General features: G+C 38.3%; 1 protein-coding gene across 3 annotated transcripts in view; it reads left to right on the top strand.

Moving 5' to 3' along the window:
• LOC107738605 (protocadherin-1-like) overlaps positions 1-27171 on the top strand; it is a 193057-nt gene that overhangs the window by 109725 nt on the left and 56161 nt on the right. For all 3 annotated transcript variants that reach the window (XM_016550372.1, XM_016550374.1, XM_016550373.1), the window contains exon 4: positions 17728-17947. In XM_016550372.1, coding sequence (XP_016405858.1) covers positions 17728-17947 — 220 coding nt within the window. The remainder of the gene's footprint in view (positions 1-17727; positions 17948-27171) is intronic.

The raw sequence follows: 27171 nt of genomic DNA, 5'->3' as shown, positions 1-27171 counted from the left end.
TTCAAAACAGCTCTAATACAGAGAAAACCCAACCGATTTCATCAGAGATTGTGGACAGTCGAGTCCAGATGTCAGTAAATTATTATTTTCAGCGTGTATTTGGTTTAAAAGCACGAGTGTTATACTGGATGGTGACTGAAGGTGTTTTAGATTATGAGCTGGTCTAATTATTCTGAATGGATCGTGTAGTAGCATGTACAGTAAGATCAAGACAGCAGGTTTAGTGGTCTTTTGGCGTCTCCCTGTGGTCCTATTTGATATCGCAGCTTGACTGGTGCTTATTTATATTAAAAAGGTGGTGGGGATGGGGCGATAAATTCTGGATAAATTGATAGTCACGACATTATTCTCATACGAACAGACAACTAAACAAAATAGCATGTAATGTACTAGAGGTTCTGACAAAATGTTAATTGCTGCAATCTATTATTGCAAAATCTGCACCTCTTCTGTGGCAAATTTTAATTTCATAATGATTCTTACTCCGTGAAGTCAAGCAGCAGAAGTTAAGTGACAATATGCAAATACTACTGGCCCATTTTGGGGTGAACTAAATATACAAGACTAGATTTACACGTCACTTTTTATAACACATGTCATGGGGCATAAATTAAGAGTATACCCACTTCTCAAGGCACCACTACACCACTGATAAACAGTCATAATGAAAGGTGACGTCTGCCGTGTGTTTTGTAAGCATAAAAAAAAAAACAAGATGTTAGCAGTAACTCGATATGACCCCACCGTCTCCTCATTTGCCTATCCAGAAGAACACAGTCCTATATTCATATTTCAGCTGGAGGAATAGAGAGTGGATGTCTGTAATTGTGTTGGGCTGCGTTCGCCTGCCTATTGGCGTCCGTAACCTCTCCTCTGAGCGTAGAGCACCATCTGTTCCTCACTCTCCCTGACACCAGCACCATGTGTACAGATTCATCATTCTGCAGAGAAAGAGAGATGGAGACTCGGAGTCTCCACTGAAACCTACATCAGATACGTATGCAAAGTAACTGGTTCTTTAAGATCAGATATTCCCAACCCTGGTCTGCTGAGCTTCACAAACAGACTGAAAGATTTTGCATTTGTGGAGGAAGAAGGAGCAAGTTGACCAACAGAGGGAGATATTAAGCATTCTGTCCCCTGGCATTGCTTAGATGACTTAGATAAGCACTTCTACTGCTTTAGGGTTTAACCAAGTATCCTATGTGAAAAAAAAAAAAAAAAGAAAGGTATAGACCTGTAACTGGACCAGTACCATTCCAAAAGGTATGTCCCTTTAAGATACTAATATGTACCATTTAGGGGTATATAACGTACAAAGATATAACTTTTATGTTTTGTACTTTAGGGTACCACCCCAGTGACAGCGTTGTACCTTTTGTCTAAAAGTGTAGCATATACGCACAGTCGAAACATAGCCTTTCAATGTATACCATTTGAAGGAATGTCTGAACACATGTGGTGGACACATGCACACTAAACAGTTTCATCAGTTACATCGGTTACACTTTATTTCGATAGTCCACTTTAGACATTCTATTAACTATAAATAACTTTGTAACTACATGTCAACTAATTCTCATTAATTTGCAACTACATGTCTACTAACTCTCAGAGTAGACTGTTAGGGTAGGTTTAGGGTTAGTAGAATGTTGACAAAGAAAGTGTTAGAAGATATTAAGCAGACAGTCTACTAATACTCTACTAACTGCTAGTTGACATGTAGTTGCAAAGTTACTTACTGTTAATAGAATGTCTAAAGTGGACTATCGAAATAAAGTGTTACCGTTTCATCCTCATCCATTGTCTGTGCTATTTCTCTCCAAAAGTTATGAGCAATAAAAAAAATGTCTTTGCACTTGTGTGAACTTCAGTTGTGGGTATATCTAAAGTCCCTCACACTGCTCATCAAAACAGAGGCATATATAGACTATTGTTGCCATCTCCAGTAGATTGTTGTTGTTGTCTCCTCTGTTTCTTTTGTGACTGTGATACAACGATCCAGGGCAGTGTTGCCACCTTGTGGAGAATTTAATTAGTGCGAAAAGAGTATGCACAGTTTGAAAATCTGGCTGCGCAGTTCACATTACACACGCACTGCTTGTACCAGGATATGCATAAAAACCTAAGTATACTTTAAACTTAAGAAGATCAGAGAGAAACACAAACACATGCTTAAAAATGCTTAAAAGTGCTATGCTAAAAACTTTGTCACACACACTGCCTGGTCAGCATTGGCAAGTGAGCCTCATTCCGATACCAAAAACATCTTTCTACACTGAACACCGATTCCAAAGTAGCTGCATACTCCAGTGTGAACTCAAAAACTTCTATATTTGGCAGACTTTAAATTGCGTACTTCCTAGGGAGTCCTGCGCTAACTCAGCAACTGCCTTTGAGATGAATGCTAATGCTAACTGTTTGCTTTCCCCAGGTTCTATAACCCATCATGATGCAAACATACATGCACACACTAAATCATTTGTAGGCGCTCGCTCCCCTCGGTCCCGCATGCAGGGAGTGGGCTATATTTAGCGTGTACAGTGTGATAAAGACCAGCGCTGCAGGCGGCGGAGTAGTCGCCCGTCATCCTTCCTGCCAAGGCCACAATGAGAGGGAACGGGAGAAAAAAAATGAGGCACTGGCAAGAACGTGACAAAGAAGGAAAGCACCTTTAAAAAGACACAGCAAGCATAAAATAATGAAAAGTGAAGTAAAGGGGAATGCAAGGCATACAGACACACACGTGCTTCCTCTTTTTCTGCCTCTTCTTCACACGTACACATCATCTCATCTGCCTTTCATTTCCTCCTTCCTTCAAACACCTTTCATCTTCCTCTCCATTTGTTTGATATCAGCACATTTGAAGGTATAAGAAAAATTGCACGTGGTGATGGGTAGGCAGTTGATCATGGCAGTCACCGATATATTGAAATTACAGTAAATTGAATATATATCCCATCTGTTTTTTCCTTGATATTTTTTTCTGCTTTGAATTTCACAACAACCTGGAATGTCCCAGCGATGGCACAGTTCCCATAACAAGTGGATGCTGAAGACCTGCCAATGTCTTTTGCGATGCCCATGAAGTCGTTCCGCTGATTTACAGGCATCAGCAGCAGAACACCCACATGGCCCTTTACAAAACTGCCTGAAGCCTACTGCCTCATTGCAGTAGAGGCCACAGAAGCAATTATGGATGTTCACCTGCATCTGCTCAACTATCCTGTAGCACATTTCCTGACATGAGGTCTGTGTTTAGTCTAATTCAACCATTAAACCCTGAAACTCCTAGTGTAAGCATCAGTGTTGAGGTCTGCTTGAGCGACATTGCCAATGACCTCATACATTTAAAAGTAATTTGACTTTTATTGTCACTGTGTAATAATCAAAAGTGGAATCTGAAATGGTATGATTAACTTCAAGCACACCTGTGTTAGGTTAAGTTTGCCTTTAACTTACCCTTGGATGTAACCTGATCTTTTGAGCTGATCATTCTCACCATTGCAGTATGTGAACATGATTAACCTCGCTTGTGTTATTTATTTATTTTTTTTGCACTTCCTTGCAAATTCCTAATGAGCATAATCTAATATTGCTCTAACAAAGCAAAATGCTCACATAATTAACCTTTCAACTTGCACACACAATTAGATTACACTGTAAATATGGGATTCAAAATGTATTATATAAACATATGTACTATATACAAAATATATTTTTTTTCACTAGACATGAACATTGTTTCACTGGTGTTAGACATTACTGTACATTAACCCAATCACATAGGACGAAGACCCTTCATTAACCTCTAGATTAGAGAATGGTGGTGATATCCATTTGTATTATTATCCATTCTTGCCGCCATCTATTAGGCCATATATCGACTAGCAGTCATTTAGCTTTAGATCTCACACTATGTGCGTGTGTGTGTGTGTGTGTGTGTGTGTGTGTGTGAAAAAATAACGAATGTGCATGTCTACTTAATTCGGCATTGGCGTGTGGCTTTAGATCTCACTGTGTGTGTGTGTGTGTGTGTGTGTGTGAGAGAGAGAGAGAGTGTGTGAGAGAGTTAATCTGGTTTTATCTGTGTATTGCCAGCAGCTATCTGATAGCAGGATGTCTAGCTAACAGAGAGCGCCACTCAGCTCTTTTACAAACACTTACCAACACACACACAATCTCTAAAATGACCTCCTGATTTTCTTTAGAGGAATAAGAGGTTATAGTGTTGTTTGTGTGTAGAGAGAGAGAGAGAGAGTGATACTAAGAGTGTCCGGCTGATTAATGTCCTGCTCGAAAAGAGGGAAGGAAAAATGGAAGCAGAGAGGGGATCAGGGAATGAGAGGACCACGGGGAGATGAAGACATGAGCACCAGAGGAAGTGACCTGCCTCCCAGGTCTATGGCGCATTCTGTGAAAGTCATACACATTAACACAGCAGTGGCCACTGTGAAGGTGAAGCCACAGAGTCTAAGTAGCTAAAGCTAAAATCGCTTACGATTCCCACATGAGGTCATTGTGAGAGAACAAAGCATTTAAGCACTAATGAACGATTTATTAAATGATGACCTATTGTTCATCATTTAGTAACCCTCAGAAATATGTTACCATGGTTACCACAGATTCTACTCAGTGTTACTAGTGTGAAATCATAAATTACAGTCATTTTTGTCGTTCAATACAAATAAAGCTGTATCAGCAGCATCTGTAGCCATTGTTGGAGGGCACTGACAAGTTCTGACCCATGATGCAACGGTAATTTGGTAGAAACTATGGTTACCATGGTAAATATTTGTGCAAGCTTTTTTTATTTATTTATTTGAATGTTTAACATTTAAACATTTGAATGTTACCTCACAATTTATTTCCATACAGACCTCAGACCAAATCCGTTTGGAATATTGTCTAAATTTGGCTAATTTGATGCTAAACACGCTAATGCTGGTCAGATCTAGTCAGATCGTTTGGTTGAGTGTTTTTTTTATTTTCGTTTTCTCTGCGACTCTGATGTCCTCTTCCATCAAGACGCTTTCGTCCCTCCCCCTCCAGAGATAAAAATAATTTACACGTACAAACACACACACATATCCACACTGAACCTGTCTGAAAATACTGAGGGCTGTATATACTGTCGGGAATAGATAACTCAATCGATGTCCTTCAAAGAGACACAGTGACTGACTGCTGCTCATCACTTTATCTCTGTCTTTTTCACTCTTCTTCCATCTTTATTTTCCTCTCTTTTCATCAGATGAAGAGACGGGCTAAAGGAATGACAGTGATTCAGAAAGAGAATGAAGGAATTACCGAAGACTGAAGGGTCACCATGTTGGTAGAAAAATTTTTGACCAGCCTAAGCAGGGTTGCTTGTGTTCAGCTTGTTGGCCAGATGGTCTCACAGCCTAACCAGCTGATAATTGCAACACAGGCTCATTGGAAAAATGTACAAGTACTTAAATGTTTGTCAAATTCTAAAAAAACGTACCTATACATACAATGAACTGCAGTTTCCAGCTGAAAAACACTATTGGTTAGGTTTAGGGTAGGGTTTAGTGTAGGTTGGTGCGTCATATTCAAACGAGGTATAGCATTTTAGCACCCCTCACTGGACATTTAATTTTCGAAGTGCTACTATACACTAAACAACCTACATAATGAAACATTGCCAGATTCATTTTCATCTGTTTCAGATAGAACTGAACACGATTTTAACGCCACTTACTGGATATTTCACTTTGAAAGTGTCACGAAATATGCAAGAAGCAAAGTAATGTCATTTTGCAGAAATGTCACCGCAGGCATGTTTTTCCAATGTGCCTGGGTTGAATAATTGCCCCGGAACGCTCTAAAACCAGCCAACAGACCAGTCTAAGTCGGGGGTTTTCAAACCCCCAGCTCTGCACATTTTGTTTGTCTCCCTCGTCTAACACACCTGATTCAATTCATCAGCTCATTTATAGAGACTGCAAGACCTGAATTGGGTGTGTCTGATAAGGGAGACATACAAAATGTGCAGGGCAGGGGATTCTCCAGGACAGGTTTGAAAACCCCTGCTCTAAATGACCAGCAGACCACCTTAGGCTGGCTTAGGGTCACCATGTTGGTAGAAAAATTTTTGACCAGCCTAAGCAGGGTTGCTTGTGTTCAGCTTGTTGGCCAGATGGTCTCACAGCCTAACCAGCTGATAATTGCAACACAGGCTCATTGGAAAAATGTACAAGTACTTAAATGTTTGTCAAATTCTAAAAAAACGTACCTATACATACAATGAACTGCAGTTTCCAGCTGAAATTAACACTAGTGGCAGTAAAACACCAACTACTTTATATTCCTTTTCACACAAATTAGGATTACAGGGGCAGATTGTCAATTAAGAAAGACTTAATTTTTTTATGGTACTTTGCACAATTTTATAACCTCAGAACTCTTTTACATAGTGTATGATTTGTAAACATTTTGATGATTACATCACGTGACCAGTTCCATATGTATGTTTTTTCCGTTATAGTAAGCTTGCTAGGTAGCTCCCCTGGTACAGCACTGCATTTGCGATGTGAAGCTCTTGGGTACAAGTCTGATACCTCAAAAACTTGTAGTAGCAAGCTAAAATCCTATGGTTGCTTCAGCAAATGCATTTTTTTAATCACATTTGCTTGTTAACACCAGAGGCGTCATGCACATTCAAAGTGAGTGGGCACGTGCCCACTCAGATTTCTGAGCCAAGTGGATTTTGAATGCACTGCACATTTTGTTTGTCTCCCTCGTCTAACACACCTGATTCAATTCATCAGCTCATTTATAGAGACTGCAAGACCTGAATTGGGTGTGTCTGATAAGGGAGACATACAAAATGTGCAGGGCAGGGGATTCTCCAGGACAGGTTTGAAAACCCCTGCTCTAAATGACCAGCAGACCACCTTAGGCTGGCTTAGGCTGTATTTTTAGTGGGGTAGAACGTGTTTGGCAAAGGAAGAGAAATAAGTTTCAAGGCACAATTTTTCCACATTAGGTGACATATAACAATAAATATGCATCAGCCAGCATCGTTTTCATGGCATTAATCGCCAAAATCTGATAAAAAGCTATATATGCCTTTCGCATGCGTCATTTCAACGTTTATTTTACAGCCTCAAAGGGCCAATAGTCATCTAATGTAGCAATTGCTCAATTCCTTCAAACACAGAGAATATCAAGAGAGATTAACTATTGAGCCATTGCACTGTGGTATCGTTTAAAGAAAGGGAAGTGTTGGGTTTTGTGAGTTTGTTTTATGAAGTTTACCTGAGGGAAAAACATATATCTGAACAGCTTAAGAATTCACCCTCTCTTGGGAAGTGCATGCCTTTAAATTAATGAACTCAAGTTGAACCTAGTGTATGCTAAATATGTGTGTGTGTGTGTGGGGCAGGTTCTGTTTTCCACAGTTGGTCCCCGCAGGGATAGTAAAACCTGAAATCACCTACATTGTGGGGACCATAAACATACTAAATAATGTCTTAATGAAAATCAAAAAAATGCAGAAAGGTTTCTCTGTGAGTAGTTTTAGGGCATATGGGGCATTATCTCAGTATAGAAGATCATGGAAAGTCCCCACCATGATAGAGTAGTAGTTATAGTAGTTGTCTGTTTACGGGCCTACAATGGATTTATTCTCTCCTCCACTTGCATTCTTTAGAGAGAGAGAAAAAAAGTAAGAGAGAAGGCTTTTCTTGAAGAATGTTTTTTGTCACTCATTTATATAATGAAAGTGAATGTAGATCCGGGCTGTCAAGTTCCAAAATGACATCATAAAATTGGTCCATACGACTGAATGGAAGTCATATGATTTTCGTCTGAGGAACAGACTGAAATATAAGTCACTGAAAATGTTGAAAATGTGGTGCCTTTAACACAGCAGACTGGATGATTATATGTCATGTAAAATATTGTGGCAAAGCAAGTCTGAACATACAGAAATACGAATGAAATATGAGATATAAATGAGTTAAATTTCAGTGAGATTTAATACAATTTTTGTAAATCTGCTGCCAACTCGTTTTGAAGAATACACAATGTTAAACAAGATACACTTTAAACCCTTAAAATGAATAACATTTGTTTAATCATTACTTATCATGTAATATTTGCTTTGTTTGCCATGGGACACAAAAAGTGTTTTCTCCAACATGCTGTGACATACTGAGGGCTGTATATACTGTCGGGAATAGATAACTCAATCGATGTCCTTCAAAGAGACACAGTGACTGACTGCTGCTCATCACTTTATCTCTGTCTTTTTCACTCTTCTTCCATCTTTATTTTCCTCTCTTTTCATCAGATGAAGAGACGGGCTAAAGGAATGACAGTGATTCAGAAAGAGAATGAAGGAATTACCGAAGACTGAAGGGTCACCATGTTGGTAGAAAAATTTTTGACCAGCCTAAGCAGGGTTGCTTGTGTTCAGCTTGTTGGCCAGATGGTCTCACAGCCTAACCAGCTGATAATTGCAACACAGGCTCATTGGAAAAATGTACAAGTACTTAAATGTTTGTCAAATTCTAAAAAAACGTACCTATACATACAATGAACTGCAGTTTCCAGCTGAAATTAACACTAGTGGCAGTAAAACACCAACTACTTTATATTCCTTTTCACACAAATTAGGATTACAGGGGCAGATTGTCAATTAAGAAAGACTTAATTTTTTTATGGTACTTTGCACAATTTTATAACCTCAGAACTCTTTTACATAGTGTATGATTTGTAAACATTTTGATGATTACATCACGTGACCAGTTCCATATGTATGTTTTTTCCGTTATAGTAAGCTTGCTAGGTAGCTCCCCTGGTACAGCACTGCATTTGCGATGTGAAGCTCTTGGGTACAAGTCTGATACCTCAAAAACTTGTAGTAGCAAGCTAAAATCCTATGGTTGCTTCAGCAAATGCATTTTTTTAATCACATTTGCTTGTTAACACCAGAGGCGTCATGCACATTCAAAGTGAGTGGGCACGTGCCCACTCAGATTTCTGAGCCAAGTGGATTTTGAATGCAGCTTCCAAAAGACAAAAATAGCCGAATAATATATTTATTTTTTTATTTGATACAATCACACCAGCGTGATTAAATCGTTCAGCGCGGCACATCATCAGCTGCTAAATTCAAATCTGCATTCGCTGGCTGGCGCTGAGACAGACAGACGCATTTGTACAGCACTGCATTATAACCAATCACACACGATTCTGTTGTGCTTATGAATGCAATGGCAAATCAGAGGCGTTCAGATGAGTCATCGCTGAACGTGGTGTTTTTTTCACTTGCTCGCTCACTGAATTCTCATACAGAAATACGAATGAAATATGAGATATAAATGAGTTAAATTTCAGTGAGATTTAATACAATTTTTGTAAATCTGCTGCCAACTCGTTTTGAAGAATACACAATGTTAAACAAGATACACTTTAAACCCTTAAAATGAATAACATTTGTTTAATCATTACTTATCATGTAATATTTGCTTTGTTTGCCATGGGACACAAAAAGTGTTTTCTCCAACATGCTGTGACTGACAATAGAACCATAAAATAGAATACACCAAAAACCGCAACATAATTACACAAAGTAATCAATTTTATATGTGCGCTGTAATCCAAATATTCAGAATCCATATGTCTGCGATCGATGAACGGTCCCAAACTCAAACCTTTATTCAGCGACCTTCATCTCCATCATGAGTGAGTAGCGACCGTAGCTGACACTGACGCGCTCGTTACAAATTCAAAAGTTGCGGCTTCAAAAACCAAGTGGATTTTGAATGCAGCTTCCAAAAGACAAAAATAGCCGAATAATATATTTATTTTTTTATTTGATACAATCACACCAGCGTGATTAAATCGTTCAGCGCGGCACATCATCAGCTGCTAAATTCAAATCTGCATTCGCTGGCTGGCGCTGAGACAGACAGACGCATTTGTACAGCACTGCATTATAACCAATCACACACGATTCTGTTGTGCTTATGAATGCAATGGCAAATCAGAGGCGTTCAGATGAGTCATCGCTGAACGTGGTGTTTTTTTCACTTGCTCGCTCACTGAATTCTCTGGCAAATTCTCTCATCAGAACTGACGCGCTCGTTACAAATTCAAAAGTTGCGGCTTCAAAAAACTTTACGACAGGTTTCACGGCAAGAAAATCGAACGCTCATTGGCTCTCGCCTGCTTCGTCACAGATTGCGATATGCCGTGTTTCTGGTTAGGTGTGTTTGCATCAAGCGGCAACCTCCCCCTCTCTCTCGTGAAGCCAACAAGGAAGTGACTTAAACTGTAATTCATCAACTGGCCGCTAGAGGCTGCTATAAAGGTGCAAAATGCATTTACTTACACATATTTGAGAATCTGGATATTTCCTGATTGGAAATATTTCCAATGAAAAGGGAAAAAAATTAAATAAAACATAAGCCTATATCAGTTATACAGTCATATCGTGGCTGCATGTATGGCGTCACGGACACTACGTCCATGTTTTTATACAGTCTATGGTTTGCATAGATATGTATGTTAGATAAGTATGTAGATAATATCTATGTTTGAATAAGAAATGCGCACCTTCACGAAATGGATCGGAGTAATAACCTGGATAATATTTTCAGCGATTAACAATGTAAATTCTGCTCTATACCTCACACAAAACTATTGTATTCTGCCAGAGAGGGCTGTGAATGCAACACATCGTCATTTGGACTACTTTTGGTACTGCTTTTGACATTTTTGCAATGAATAAATTATTGTGATTGCACTTATCTGTCAGCACTTATCGGTCTGTCATGTTTTTCGATAAAATGAATGTCATTTATTTCGCTTATCGATAAAATGAAAGCAAAAATACATTGATACAAATATCTTAATGATATAAACAATTTGTAAATATTTTACGTATTTTAGCTGTAAATAAGTAGCAATTTTAAGTTTTGAACATTGCAATACATCCTAATTGTACGTTTCAGCATCAATCATAACGAACAAAAATGTATGTGTTGTGCTTTTAAACGCTACGTACTAATACCTACGTATAAACAATGAGACCAGGCTGGCCTACTCTACCGCTCAAAAGTTTAGCAAGAAAGATATTTTTGAAAAAAGTGTTTATTTCAGAATTCTTTGATAATTCGAAAGAAAGAAGAAAAAACAGCATTTATTGGAAATAGAAGCTTTTTGTAATAATACAAACGACAGCTACATTATATAGGCCTATAAATTTCAGTTTCTGATCAATATAAATTTCAGATCCTGTCTCTTTGAATTTAAATCTATATTTATTCCCACCGGCTCTTGAAAACCTCTATGCGAACACACTTGCCCGAAAAAGTGCGTAATCTACGCCCCTGGTGTGAACCATCCCTTATTTATTTTTATTTTTTGATGATGTTACTGCTAGCACATTTCTACAATGAAATGCATGTTTCCAAAATATTTACACATGACTTCTAGCCCATCACCGGCTGTGACTGTATTTTGCATTTTGTTTGGTGGATTTGAGTTTGCATGGATATTGGAATGAACATATTCTGTTTGATTCTTAGGAGGAACCAATTGTAGCAGAGCTCAGGTGTTTTAAATACCAGTTCACAATCGTCCCCCAGATGCCTGTGTGTGTGACCGCGCGCGCATGTACTCGCTGATCGGAAATACCCTTGACACTGTAACTTCCAGAGTAATCTAAACTGAGCTGATAAGTGTGTGATTGGCATGCTGCCGTTGTGTTGCCAGCGATATCTGAGCGTTTGAGAGCTGATATGTTTGGTGCACTGAGGCAGTAAATTGAAAATATATTCACAGACACTCTTGATGTTTTTAAAGTTGATTTGTTGTGTTGAAGAGAGATTTGGGCGGCTGTGTGTGTATGTGTGAATATGCGAGCAGTACTGCAATACCTCAGTCAGTACTGTAGTGTATCCATCACAGACCTTTGTTGCCATGGCAAACCTTCAGACCTGTCACTCCGTGTTGCTTTTAGCTGCTCCTCAGGTCATGTGAAAGGAATTCAAATGATAACACAAACGAATATTGGTGAATATTGTGTGTGTGTGTTTGTGTGTTTAACCATGTGGACAAAACAAGGCATCATTTGATATTTATAGTTTTTTGAATATGTTATTTCTGTAATTCATTTTTAGTCATCTCCTCCTCTAGTCTGACCGCTCATTTCCATTTGAGTTATGTTTAGTAGGTCACACTTCATTTCCATTGGAAATTTACATAATGCTCATTTATTTTGCAAAACAGATAGGCTCCATCCGTGACGGTGATGAAAAGATGCATTTGAAGGCATGATAAAATGAAGTTCTCTACAGATTTGTGTAGATTTTGATACCTAATTTGACATGGAAAAGTGACAATCTGGCCGCCTCTCTATCACTAAGACAGCAGCACCATCTGATATGTGCCTTGGCTCCGCTGCGAAGCGTTTGCTGGGCATGTCTGTTTGAGGGCCTGTTAGAGGTTGTTAGTCTTAAATCAGGTGATTGGGCAGCTGCTGTCTGCTCACATCTCATCTCTCTAATCCACAGGCAGAGTTTAGACCTGGGCCGCTGGCTTCTAGCTGAATACGACACACATGCTAATGTAGCATTAAGAGCCTGTGTCGGCGAGACATTGGATAGTAAGGGGTGAAGTGCAACGGAGCTATAGAGAGTACAGTGTTGTCTTCCTGCTCCTCAGGGGAGGATGTATCTGCTGAAAGCCTCCAAGAGTGCAAATGAGTCTTCACTCGATTAGAAATGATGGAGGGATAAATATCTGTGAGTTTTGACAGCGCAATACTGCCTTTCTGAAAAGAAACCAGTTACATATTCTATTCTATTCTATTCTGTTATATTATACATATTTTGTATTGTATTTATATATGATTCATATAAACAAAATAATATAATATAATTATTATGTCAGGGAGGAGGAAAAGGATTACACAGACCATTATTTCTTTGGAATAACATGCAGAATAACATGTATTAAGACATTAAATAAGGTAAGTTTTGATTTCACATTCACTTTAAGAATCAGTGCCATTCCCACCCGATCACATTAATCACTCTCTTCATACTTTATTCTTCACCTTATCTGTTCATCTCACTCCTTCCCTCCTATTTGACTTGCCGGCGCCTCGGCATCTCCATCCCTCATAGTCACCGAAATCACTCCCACTTTCGTCTCCCTGCACTCTTGTCTCTCTCTACACATCTCTCTGATGCGGTTAACAGGAATCAAAGCTTTTCTGCATTCTGAGGACTGAGGCAGGTACTTGAGTCCCACAGGTGCTTTTTTCCCAGCTAACCAATCCCGTCCTCAGGCATAGCTGTCATTCCTTACATAACTCAACCCTGGCACCTGCCCTCTAACTTGGAACAGAGGGAGGGAGAGTGAGACCGACAGAATGAGGGAGGGAGGTTAGTAGTGGTAGCTGGTTTTGTTTGTGAGTGAGTGCTATCTTAGCTGGGGGCTAAAATAGTAGAGTACACCAAGAGGGGGAACAAAAGCAGCTTTTACAGAAAGTACAGCGAAAGAAATTATCCGCACACACACACACACTCTCTCTGCTCTCGAAACCTCTATATTCTGTTCCACTCTCTCTTTTACTCACCGCAGTTTGAGAATGAGAAACAGGAATCATATTATCATAGGAGCACATTTACCTCTCTGTATCATCTCTGCATATGTGTTTGTGCGAGAGGATGGATTATAGCCTCATATAGCCCTTCAGTGTCTTATCATCCTCACGGACAGAGAAAACTAATGAGGAACAGAATACAATGAAACACACACGCATAGATACAGATGCACAGATCCAATAAGCTCAGAGCTGCCCGTCTGGTGTTATTCACGTCCTCTCTTATTGAACAGGGAGAACAATAGAGCAGTGTGTGTGTATATCCATCCACACGCACCCACTGGAGTCTTTGCACACTTCTGTTTATCAGCGTAAGGGGATGGCCAGCCTCATAGCAGATACGGCGAGTGGTCTAAAATGAATCCCTCAGCAAAAACCAATCGCCTCTCTGAATAGAAGTGTTGTGCTTTACACAAACGTGCACTGTGTGGCTTATCTTTATTTTATCTGGAGCAGAGAAGATGAGCCATGTGTTAAAAAAGACAGGCCAAAGTGTTACAGGCAGCAGCTGAAGGTTTTGAAGCCTCTCTTGAGCCTTTGCGTGCATGGAGATGGTGGAAAGCTCCACTAACGCCCATCTACCATTACATCAGATGCACTTAAGGCTTGGCTAATTATCTCCAGCTATTCCTTTTCCATTCATTAAATTTAGCAACCGCAACACAGATGCAATAAAGGTGATGTGTCCTCATTAATGGACTTTACGGAAGAATATTTCTTGTTTGTGTGATGGAAATTTCCGTTCACCCATACTGAAATCCTGTGTGATATGTTGCAGCATAGACATATTCAGTTGAAAATCAATGTTAGTTGAATTGCTCTTGCATAATAAAGCAACAAATCACCAAAGCTCAGAAGCTACACTGTTTTGTTTTGTTTTGTTGATTTTTGACTGTGTTACAGATATAATCATTATTTATATACTGTATGTAAAATACATTGTAAGAAAATAACTAAGACAATAAATGAATAAGAAATCAATACTGTTATTCAGCAAAGACACATTAAATTGATCAATGTGAAAAAAAAATTGTTTTACAAAAATTCTGTTTGAAATATATGTTGTTGTTGTTTTTTTAAATGTATTCCATTTATCAAAGAATCAAAAAAAGTATCATGTTTTCCTCAAAAATATTGAGCAGCACAATTGATTTCAACATTGAAAATAATTAGCAATATTTATTTAGTAAAAAAATATATATTATAATGATTTCTGAAGGATAATGTGACACCGAAGACTAATGAAGGAGTAATGGCTAATGAAAACACAGCTTTACCATTCAAAACAAAATACATTTTACAATATATTAAAAAAGAAAACTTTTTTTTTGCAATTATATTTCACAGTATTACTGTTTTACTGTTTTTATTTTTGCATGAGAGACCTTTTTCAAAAACAATTAGACTTTTATATGGTAGTGTGTATAATAATAATTTACCTCAGTCACATTAAACAATTCACTGAGTAATATAACTGAGTAATATAGTTAATTAGCTTAACTATGCTTTTTTTAGACTTAATTTCATGTGTAGTCACAGGTGTGTATATAAAAGTGGCTGATTCAGTCAGATTATCAGTCAGCTGTGTTTTAAAAAGAGTCATTCTATTTGTTTGAAGGTAAGACAGTCATAAAATCATCTCGGAGCAGCTGCTGTGGCTCAAAATTGTGCTGAACTCTGTACAGCAATTACAAATTCATAGAATTTATAGCACTTTAGAAAATTGCTATTACAGAAAAGCAGACCTAGAGTAATGACCCCCTGTCGAACAATAGTCATTTCTTTCAGTAAACGTAAACACATCACATTCACAGCAGTACAGTCATTATCCATCCTCTGCACAACGTTTATTAGATCTGACAACAAAAAGTTAAGCAATGGAGGCACTTATAGGCTGGACGGCAAGGTCATCTCACCCATCTCGGGAAATGCTTTGTGTTCTCCAGGAGTCCTTCATTGTCACCAACAGATAGTGTGCGAATAAGAGAAGTGCAGTCAGTTATTTCTTAGTGTTACTTTAGGAGTTTCTCCTCTCGCTCAAAACAATTTACATGCAACACAAGCAGCTTTGGGTGTTCAGAGCGGAGTATTGCACAAGAACATGTTTACCTTGTAAAAATAAACAAAACAAACAAATCGCAGCTTAGCTCTCAAACCGAATGTGTGGAGGTGAAGTGGAAAGGGAGGCAGAAATGAAATAGTTTTGTTTCCCTGTGGCAAGTCCACAGCATGGTGCGAGGAAGGAGAGAGAGAGATTGAAAGTCAGAAAATAAAAAGAAATGTGGTTGAGGAACATCTCTGTATTATTGATAACAGTGAGAGGATGAGTAGAGTTCTTCTACTTGTTTTTACTTTATCACTCCCTCTTTCTTTCTCTCTGAAGGTTTGTGGTTTGTGATTGGTATGTGGAGGGTGGAAGTGTTTCGGAGAGCTGGGTGGCTGACAGTGGTCTCCGTCGAGCTCCAAATGCCAATTTGCGAGCTGTCTCATTCCATCTTGACGAAATGTCCTATTCTCTCGTCGGTGCTGCTGGAGGGAGGGGTGGCGTGTGAAGTGGGCTTCTCCTCTGGGAGAGCTGTGGCTTCTATCATCCTTATCAAACCTGGCTTCTGCAGTCACACTGGATTTAGCTAACACTTGCTTAATACACTCCTCACTGAGCCTTAGGTGTGTGTGTGTGAGAGAGAGAGAGTGTGTGTTTAGGTCTCTGTGTGTGTTACTCTGGGATGTACAGCCAGCATGTGCCGAGGGATTAGCTCTTGCGAGGTGATGCATACATAGTTAGACGTAAGGGAAATAATGTATGTGCAATTTCTAATGGCTGTGGATCTTCATAAAGACTCGAGTTATGATTACTACATAGATCAACGTTGCCTCTGTGATTAGTGAATGTTGCTTTGGATGGAAAGCAGCATCTGCCTGCTGAGTGCTAATTAATTTGAAATATTTAAGTTAGGGATACTGTATATGACATATAATATATTACTGTTTAAAAGTTTGGGGTTGGTAAAAATGTTTTTGAAATAATTATTTTATTCTCACCAAGTCTGTATTTCTTTCATGTCGAAGACAGTTGATCTGCTTAATATCTTTGAGGAAACTATGATGCTTTTTTTCTTAGATGAATAAACATTTTAAATAAAAGGACTGCATTTATTTGAAATATATATTTTTGTAACTATGTAAAAGTCTTTACTGTTACTTTTGATTATTTTAATGTGTCTTGGCCGTATAAAAGTAATAATTTCATTCATTCAAAAATGTAGTTTTATCAACAATGCAAGGAATGAATATATATCTGTGAATACTTGATATTTAACTATTAATGCTATTTCCCCAATTTTTTTTACATTTCAGTTACCTTTGCTGACATCTAATAATTGAATAACAAATTAATATGTATTTTTTTTTACTGTACATCATAATGTTGTGATGCCTAAATTCACTTGTAGCATTAAAATTACTGATTTTAATTTTTATAATTTGATTATTTTTTTATTTATTTACAGCAAAAATTATATAATCTTAATTTAACTTTAAAATATTGTATTTATAAAATATATAAATAAATAATCAGCTGATTGATATTAGACACAATTGTAATATAGTGTATTCTTTTTTTTTTTTCTGGGGAAAATGTGTGCATTTTTTAGGATGTTGTTAGATGGTTGGGTGTTCTGGAATATTGATTGAAAGTTGCTTACTGGCCAAAGTTTAAAGAGCCCACTGCCAAGTCTCTGTGGTATATTGGTCCCTCAATGTAACTTGGGCTCCTCCTTAGGTTTTTAACATCAATAAAATCTGATAGCTTAGAAGATAATAGCACACCTTGTTTCAGTAATATGCATAGTTTATTATCATTCATGCCTGTGGCACAAATGGTGCAGAATAAAGTTGAATACCCAAGGTTAGCATAAGATTAGTATGTGAGCTAAAACTAATAATTTTGTGAATTTTTTTATTCACTGTACATAGTTGTTTCCTTGAATTACAATGAAAGTCATCCACAAGATGCTTGATAATGTCATCAACACGCATACTGACCTTTGACCTCTCTCTCTGTCTCTGTCCAATCAAAGCTCCCGCATCGCAGAGTGACCTTCTCCACAGCCAATCAGGCGCAAGATCTGCAGGATCCCTCTCAGCACAGTTACTATGACAGTGGTCTGGAAGAGTCAGAGACACCCAGCAGTAAGAGTTCTTTAGGACCCCGTATCGGGCCCCTCGCCCTACCTGAAGACCACTATGAACGCACCACCCCAGACGGCAGCATCGGAGAGATGGAACACCCTGAGAACGGTAAGAAGAGGTGGTGTGTCCCCCTCCCTTTTTATTATAACTCCATTTACTCTCTTTCAGAACAATCTCTTTAGACCTTCTACATATTGAAGAAATGGCTGGTAATGAGCTGCACTGGGCAGTTTACTTGTACACCCTTCATCACACACACACACACACACACACTCGCTTTTCTTTAAAACCAGAAGTACTAAAATAAGGTCAATCTGAATTCTTGAGCATTGCAAAAGTTTTTTTTTTATGTGACCTAAATGTCAGAATTTAAGCAAATTAACTACCGATTTGAATATGTTTTCCATTAAAACTTTGTGAGCTTTGTCAACATGCATCTACATATACAAAAACACCATTAATTCCTGGCAAGATATTGAAATGACCCAGTCATATTAGCACACGCACACCAAGAAGACCTGATATAATCCTCCTCCGCTGTAGCTGTAGGGAGCAGCTACTTCTCATGAAGTGAGGGAGGCCGCCTCTCCTTTCCGCCCGGGTGGAGGTGCTCCCTAACAGGCCAAAAAGCCTCGGAGAGGTTGGAAGTCGTAGCCGAAAGGCAGGCTGGCAGTGAAAGCATTTAGAATTTCAATTACTGTGGAATTCATTAGTGCTGTGTATGTGTGTACACATACAATATAATATTCTGAGTTCAATTCAAGCTGAGCTCAGTAAACAGCACTTGTGGCATAATGTTATTTACCAGAAAAATCAGTTTCGACTTGTCTTTCCTTGTCTTGTTACAGTACAGGTGTTAGTATGATTTTAGTGTTAAAAATAATTTTTTTCTTAAAAACCAGAATGCATTAAATTAATCAAAATTGACAGTAAAGACATTTACATTGTTAAAAAAGATTTCTATTTCAAATAAATGCTGTTCTTTTGAACTTTCAATTCATCAAAAATGTGTAATGGTTTACATAAAAAAAAAAAAAAAACCTCATAATATAAGAATTGTTTCCTGCACACCAAATCAGCATATTAGAATGATTTCTGAAGGATCATGTGACACTGAAGACTGGGATAATGGCTGCTGAAAATTCAGCTTTGCCATTGCAGGAATAAATTACCTTTTAAAATATATTAAAATACATATATTTAATTTTAATCAAATAAATGCAGCCTTAGTGAGCATATCAAAAACATTAAAATATCTTACCAACCGCAAACTTAATCCATATCCAATTTTACAGCTTCATTGCCATGACACACAAAACATAAAACCTTAAAATGACCTTGAAATGAAAATACCATCATAACTAACAAACAGGTATTAACAGGAAAAATTGTAATTCAAATTATACGTTTATTTTAAATCAAAATAGCGCCAAATACTTATTTTGTAAGTGCCTCACTAAAACCTCAATTTTCATTTCATTTTATTTTATTTTATTTTTTTAAGTATGCCACAGTGTGCCACAAATGCTTGTATTTAACCTGGAATATATTGTTAAAGAGGTCAGAATGCATGGAAAGAGACACAAACCAATAGCCACAAGTATCAGCTGAAGGAAGGACTCTGAGAGAAAAAGAAAATAAGTATGACTAAGGAAGTGAGGTGGACTAAGGCCTAAATGTCATGGCTGTCTTCCCACATCAGTGCTTTTACTGCAGCTACAGGACTGTGTGTGCGTGTCTGCAGGGAGGGTCACCCAGACAGGTCACACTTATGGCATCTGTACACACACAGCTGCACGCCGAAGACCGTGGCAGGTGCCACCAACCATGAGAACGCACACATATGCAGAGAAGTACAGTATGACAATCTGTGCATGCAGAAATGAGGTCAGGTGCGATGGGGCGTTTGTGGGTATTTTCAACCTATTTGCCCGCCAGTACTTCCTTAGGATGTTTATATATATATATATATAAGGGCGTGTGTTTGCCTATGTTATCGTTGTAGACAGAATCCACTTGTGCCTGTTGGCCCTGACAATGGTAGTTGTCTTCATGGATTCCTTCCAGCTTCCTGGGGTCGACATCTCCGGCGCTGAGGGGAGAGTTTTACTGTACTCCCTCACATCGCAAAAATACAATAGAGCTAATAAAAGAGTGGGGATCTTAAAATAAATAATCCCAGCGCTCGAAATGACTTTAGCAGCTGTGAAACGCAGCAGTGCTAGTCTATAAATACAGTGCTGATCTTCAAATGAGCTCTGCTTCATATAGCCACTATGGATAATGCATGGATTTAATGTGTTAAAGAGGGCACAGTGAGTGTGGAATGATACTGTGAGGTATGAAGGTGATGGGGCAACTGAGTTAGCACAAATGCACCATTATGAGTTCTGCATGGCAACCTGTGATTTGGCTCATGCACCTTTTTTAAGAACACTGTCAAAACATAAGAAATGAGGGAACGTGCAAGACAAGGACTAATGTCTCTGAGATATTTATGGTACATGGAATAAAGCTGTTGCCTTTTGTTTCCTTACAGCAGCACTATGTAACGTTTGGCGCTCTAGCGGTTAATAAACAGAACTGCACACATCCCGCGGAAGCCCATTCCAACCGGAGCTACTTCTCTAAGTTTATGTCTACGGCGATTCACGCAGGTATGTGTTACTCTGCAGCGGCGACGACCCGACCAGGCTACAATAGTCCAAATATAAGTACTTATTATAAGTGTACCGTAGTGATTCGGAATAAGACAAACGGTTTGGAAGATTAATTCATGATGTACTCGCTCATTATATACATTTTGCAAATTTTGAATACAGAAAAAGTTACATAGTGCTGCTTTAAATGTGAAGCATGTAATTTATGCGCCACTAGTGGCACCAAACAGACCTGCGGAAATAATTGTGAACCAGTTTCAAACACACCCCATCTGCCATTGGTCAGGTAGTTCTGTTCCAAACTCACCCGTCAGTGACTCAAAAAACAGTTTGCAGTTCTATTTGGTGCCACTAGAGACAGAAATTACTCGCATTTACTTCACATTGGAAGTACTGAATTGGAAACATTCAAGTAGTTGTTAATATGACAGCAGTGCCCTTCTTATCTCACATTTGTGACTTTATATCACTGTTCAGAAGTTTGGGGTCAGTAAGATTTATTTGATGTTTTTGAAAAAGTTACTCAAGGTTTGCACGCTAAAATCATATTTTTTATTGCAGGAGATATAGAAGCAGATAACAAACATTTCGGTTTGCTGCCTTTGTCAGTCGTCAATGTTTTTGAAAGAAATGTTTTATGCTCAGCTTTGTGAAATATTATTACAATTTAAAATAACTTTTTTTTCATATTTTCTTATATAATTTATTCCTTTGATGTTAAAGCTGAATTTTCAGCAGCCATTACTCCAGTCTTCAGTGTCACATGCTCCTTCAGAAATCATTTTAATATGCTGATTTGGTGCTCGAGAATATTTTTGTAAAAACCATGATACTTTTGTAATATTAAACATGTCTTTACTGTCACTTTTGATCAATATAATGCATCCTTGCTGAATAAAAGTGTTAATTTTATACAAATAAATAAATAAATAAAATCTCAAAATGTATGATTATATTTTAAAACCACATCTTTATTTCTCAGAATTAGTGACTTTAAATTAGTGATTTTTATTTAAAATAAATAAATAAGTACATAAGTAAATAAAAATAATAAACACATCTTCATGAAAAAATAGAATAAAATTCTGCAATTAGAATACAAGTTTAAGAATACAATTGTGAATAAAGTAATCCTTTCCAATCAGATTTTCTAAATGCATCCTCTATCTGCCATTTGGACAAACAGGTAGACCGGCACCTGATTTCAAATTGGTTGAGAGGTACCACATGCCGCACTTCTGCGTTTATGCCACTGCCATAAAACTACAGTGTTTACATTCTTTGGGGAAATCAACCCACGAATGGCTTACTTATAGTTGTCTCTGCAAATAAAAAAATGAATTAACATTGAAAAAACTGTGCACATGAAATTTAATTAGGTTCGGTGTGTCACTTCACAAAGATGTGAGCATGAATAATTTAAAGATGTGTGTAACTTTTTCCATGTTGAAATATTTTCTCCAATTCCACTTTATTGTGCGGAATCAACTAAAAATAAACCATTCAATATACCAGGCTGTTTTCCTCAAAAAGTGTAAACACCGTGACTCCGTGCTGATATATTGGGTTACACTTTATTTCGATAGTCCACTTTAGACATTCTATTAACTATAAGTAACTTTGTAACTACATGTCAACTACATGTCAACTAATTCTCATTAATTTGCAACTACATGTCTACTAACTCTCAGAGTAGACTGTTAGGGTAGGTTTAGGGTTAGTAGAATGTTGACAAAGAAAGTGTTAGAAGATATTAAGCAGACAGTCTACTAATACTCTACTAACTGCTAGTTGACATGTAGTTGCAAAGTTACTTACTGTTAATAGAATGTCTAAAGTGGACTATCAAAATAAAGTGTTACCATATATTGTCTTGTTTGTATGAAGTTCTAAACCAGCCAAAAGATGTCTATAATTCATATTACCTGAAGACAGATACCCACTGGTATACCAATTAAATAAATTATTAAATAATTGGTCACTAACAAAACATTTACTATGATATAATGAAATGCTGCATCTACCAAAAGACCATGCTAATCAGCCATGAACCCAATTTAGAGCAGGACTGTTTGTTTGTTTGACCAATGGCAGACTGGGAGAATATTTGTGGAAACCACATTGTTTGTTTGCTATTATTATTATGATTGCTACTACTACTACTACTATTATTATTATTATTGCATTTCTGTTTGATTCCACTAGTAGCACAGATATTACGCAGCTTACCTTTCAATAATTCATAATAAAAATATTGGCAGATTGAACCATGGTATCGCAAGATGAAATATTATGTTTCCTGAATTTGCCAGATCCGTTTTAAAAATTCACCTTTATTATACCCCAGTAAGAAAGGTGGAGGATAAAAAGAAAAATCAGATATATCTTCATGTTTCCGAAGACAATCTTTTTCATAAGACCATTAGAAGTCAGAGCAGGTTGTACCTTGTTCCTGTCTGTTCTAGAGACCCAAAAAAGACAAAGCCTTGTCTCAGTTTCAGTGTTTCAGTCCCTCTTTATTCTCTCTGTTCATTGCTCTGAGAAGAAAAAGACTTGTAGACTTAGCAAAAAATCTTATCTTAGTCTTAGTCTAAAAAAAAATATCCATTTGCTTGATATGGACATGGACCAGGTTGTCTTGGCTGAAGTAGATGTTGTCTCTGATGGGCTCGGAGTTACTCCTGAAACAGCAAGACATCACTTTTGCTATAGCTCAATCTATAGTTCATATTCCATGAGGAAATTTTCAGAAGTATACAGTTTTATCAGTAAAACACTAACACGTAGAGTGCTTGACTGGACTTTAATGTGCTTTTGCTAGTTTCATTTTGAAATAATGATTATTATTATTATTATTATGATTTTCTATAATTTTCCACTACTACTATTAGGGCTGGGTATCGAGTTCGATACTTTTTAGGCAATGACCGAAATGCCTCGATACCATCGAGTATCGAATATACAATTTTCCAAGGAAAGATTAACAATAAATGTAATAGTTGGAGCTATAATATCCACAGCATCGCTTAAAAATCTAGCTGGAATATCGTCCAGCCCAGTTGACTTGGACACCTGAAGTAACTGGTAATGGCTTCCTCAAACAAGCAAACAAACAAACAAACAAACAAACAAACAAACAGTCTACGCTTCTAAACAGAAGAAAGGCCTTTTGAACATCTGTGCAGTTGTCAGGGTTCATTTCTCAAGAGCCTCTCAGAGGCAGCCGCAGAGCGCTCTAATGTTGCACAAAGCGTCCATTACACCCTCGTTTAGGAGAGCAAATATGCTGCCGTTCTCCTGCCATCACGCCCATATCATGGGAAATGAAGGCAATCATTCGTCTCAAATGAGCAAATAAGCCATATCCATAACGGCAACATCCAATCTCTCCCATACCATTCAATCAGGCCAATTCTTTAAGCTGGAAAACAGGAAAATTGTTTTGACGTTCTAATACACTGAACCGCATGTACACACACACATAAAAAAGAGAGATTTGAGTTGTTTTTAATGCTTCTAACTAAACACAGATAGCATTTATTCCGCTGAAAATTTGTCCAGAGATTGTGCAATGGCAAACATTAATTACACAGAAATGCAACCATTCTAAATTATTTGAGAGACAGGAAATTGAATCTCCAGCCAACGTCTCAACAAGAGTCTTTAAAAGGAAATGGGCAGTAATGTGTAGAACATTTATATTAAACACAAAGCTTGATCTGTGTAGACTGGGGTAATGCATTTATGATTATGTCTGTCATGCACGTCCTTTAATTACAGACTTTATGCGGCTTTCCTTTAATGATCATGCAGAGACCAGATATTCTGTATCATTCCTCCCTCTACCCACAATTCCACTCATATTTATTTAATCCAGCACATCAAACCATAAAAAATCAACATAACTAAACACAGAAAGGATAGCGTACTCTTGCACCACTGTAAGGGAAACAGGTCAATTTAGCTCAAAGGGAATCATTTAAGATTTTATAGGGAATTTGGACAGAATCACGTTTTTACAGCTGATCACTGAGTCGGCCAGCGATTCATTGAACGAGCTGTATAACAGGTTGCTGATTGGCTGGAAGTTCAGTCTTGGGAAGCCAGTGGTTGGGCGTTGGCTGAAGATGCGGAGTTGTGGGCTGGTTGAAGTTTTGAAGCGGTCGGTCACAGACTCGAGGTGAACTCGGAGACACGGAGTTGCGGCAAAACTTAACTCAGAACACGAAACTCTCAACGGAAAAAAAAAATAAATTAAAGTAGAAGAATAGAAGTAACAAGACTATATGGTTTTCTTCTCATCGTGGCTAAGTAGCAGCGGGCGTGCAGGCCGAAGCACGCTGGAACGGCGCTCGAAGTACGCAAAAGTAATGGCAAAAAGCCATGACTAAAAACCAGTGGCTGAAAAGCAAAAGCTAAAAAAACATGACTAAAAGCAAAATGTGATGGTGTCCTGATTATGTAAACCGGGTTGTTGGCCACATCCCAAATGGTGTTTTGACCAATTAGACACTGTCTTAGCTCGGGGTGTTGCTATATTTATCCTCCCAATTCATAAATCAAATGTTATCTTATCAGTCAATCTTGTTAAAATTGATTTCATAAAATTGGTATCGAAAAAAGTATCGTTCAGGAACCGGTATCGAAATCAAGGTATCGGTATCGGTATCGAAAATTTTGTAACGATACCCAGCCCTAACTACTATGAAACCAATTTTTGGTAAACCAGTAAGGGTGTTGTCAGGGTGAAAGTTCCTATCAGCAGTTTTGTTTGGCTCTGGAGAAATGGCGTGATAGCCAACACGGTGGTTGTTTAGCTAAGCCTCGGACTGAACTCTTCCTCTCTCCATCCCTCTCTCTTACTCCATCTCTCCGCTGTAGCTCGCTGCTCTCCAGCTAAATGGAATCATCTCCGTCTGATAATGGAGTGTAATTCCATTACCCCAGCTCATCGTCCCAAGGGGCGGCATTTCCGCCCGACACCCCCTTCTCTTCCCTAATGTGCTCATTTCCCCTGCCTAATAGAAATGGATGGGTCTGTGGGTCTTCTCTGGGAAGAGTGGGCGAAAGCGGGAGAGACAATGGAGAGAAAGAGATACAGAGGAATAGGGGATGGAGGTGAACTGTTTTGGAGGATAATTTGACGGAATGAGCCGAGATGGAAAAGATGAGACGAGCTCAAAACAGAAAGTGATTACGCTGTAAAAGCCGGGAACGGCATACGTGCGGTTTGATGTCATCCGTGTGAGCGAGATGGTGCCTGAGCATTTATGAGCAGTTATGGATCTATTTGAATTTCTCTCTCTCATCTCTCCTCTAAAGACAGACCTAGTGTTCGTAGTAGCCGACTGGTAATGGCTTCCTCAAACAAGCAAACAAACAAACAAACAAACAAACAAACAAACAGTCTACGCTTCTAAACAGAAGAAAGGCCTTTTGAACATCTGTGCAGTTGTCAGGGTTCATTTCTCAAGAGCCTCTCAGAGGCAGCCGCAGAGCGCTCTAATGTTGCACAAAGCGTCCATTACACCCTCGTTTAGGAGAGCAAATATGCTGCCGTTCTCCTGCCATCACGCCCATATCATGGGAAATGAAGGCAATCATTCGTCTCAAATGAGCAAATAAGCCATATCCATAACGGCAACATCCAATCTCTCCCATACCATTCAATCAGGCCAATTCTTTAAGCTGGAAAACAGGAAAATTGTTTTGACGTTCTAATACACTGAACCGCATGTACACACACACATAAAAAAGAGAGATTTGAGTTGTTTTTAATGCTTCTAACTAAACACAGATAGCATTTATTCCGCTGAAAATTTGTCCAGAGATTGTGCAATGGCAAACATTAATTACACAGAAATGCAACCATTCTAAATTATTTGAGAGACAGGAAATTGAATCTCCAGCCAACGTCTCAACAAGAGTCTTTAAAAGGAAATGGGCAGTAATGTGTAGAACATTTATATTAAACACAAAGCTTGATCTGTGTAGACTGGGGTAATGCATTTATGATTATGTCTGTCATGCACGTCCTTTAATTACAGACTTTATGCGGCTTTCCTTTAATGATCATGCAGAGACCAGATATTCTGTATCATTCCTCCCTCTACCCACAATTCCACTCATATTTATTTAATCCAGCACATCAAACCATAAAAAATCAACATAACTAAACACAGAAAGGATAGCGTACTCTTGCACCACTGTAAGGGAAACAGGTCAATTTAGCTCAAAGGGAATCATTTAAGATTTTATAGGGAATTTGGACAGAATCACGTTTTTACAGCTGATCACTGAGTCGGCCAGCGATTCATTGAACGAGCTGTATAAAGAAATCTCAGTCTGGTTCTTGTCCTCTAGGTGGGGGGAAGTCAATCCAAAGAGCATGTGATCGTGATTACTATCATGGATTTACATGTGATGGTCATGCTGTGCATCTCTTTGACCATCAATCTTTATTTCTTGCCCCAAAATTGACAATATCCTTGGAATTGTCAAGAAGTGTTCTTTTGTTTTAATGCTGTGAGCTGCTCAAAGCTGCTAGTTGGTGGACTTGCTTCAGACTCGTGGCGCCAGGGTATCGTGGACAGATTTATGACGTTGTCTTGGGCCTTTTTGTGGAATTCGGCTCTTTGGGTTGTTCAACACCAATCTGATCGAATCTTAAAA

This window comes from Sinocyclocheilus rhinocerous, unplaced genomic scaffold (genome assembly GCF_001515625.1).
Source record: "Sinocyclocheilus rhinocerous isolate Xijiao unplaced genomic scaffold, SAMN03320098_v1.1 scaffold2509, whole genome shotgun sequence".
Classification (NCBI taxonomy): domain Eukaryota; kingdom Metazoa; phylum Chordata; class Actinopteri; order Cypriniformes; family Cyprinidae; genus Sinocyclocheilus; species Sinocyclocheilus rhinocerous.
This window is presented reverse-complemented; position numbering and strand designations above follow the sequence as displayed.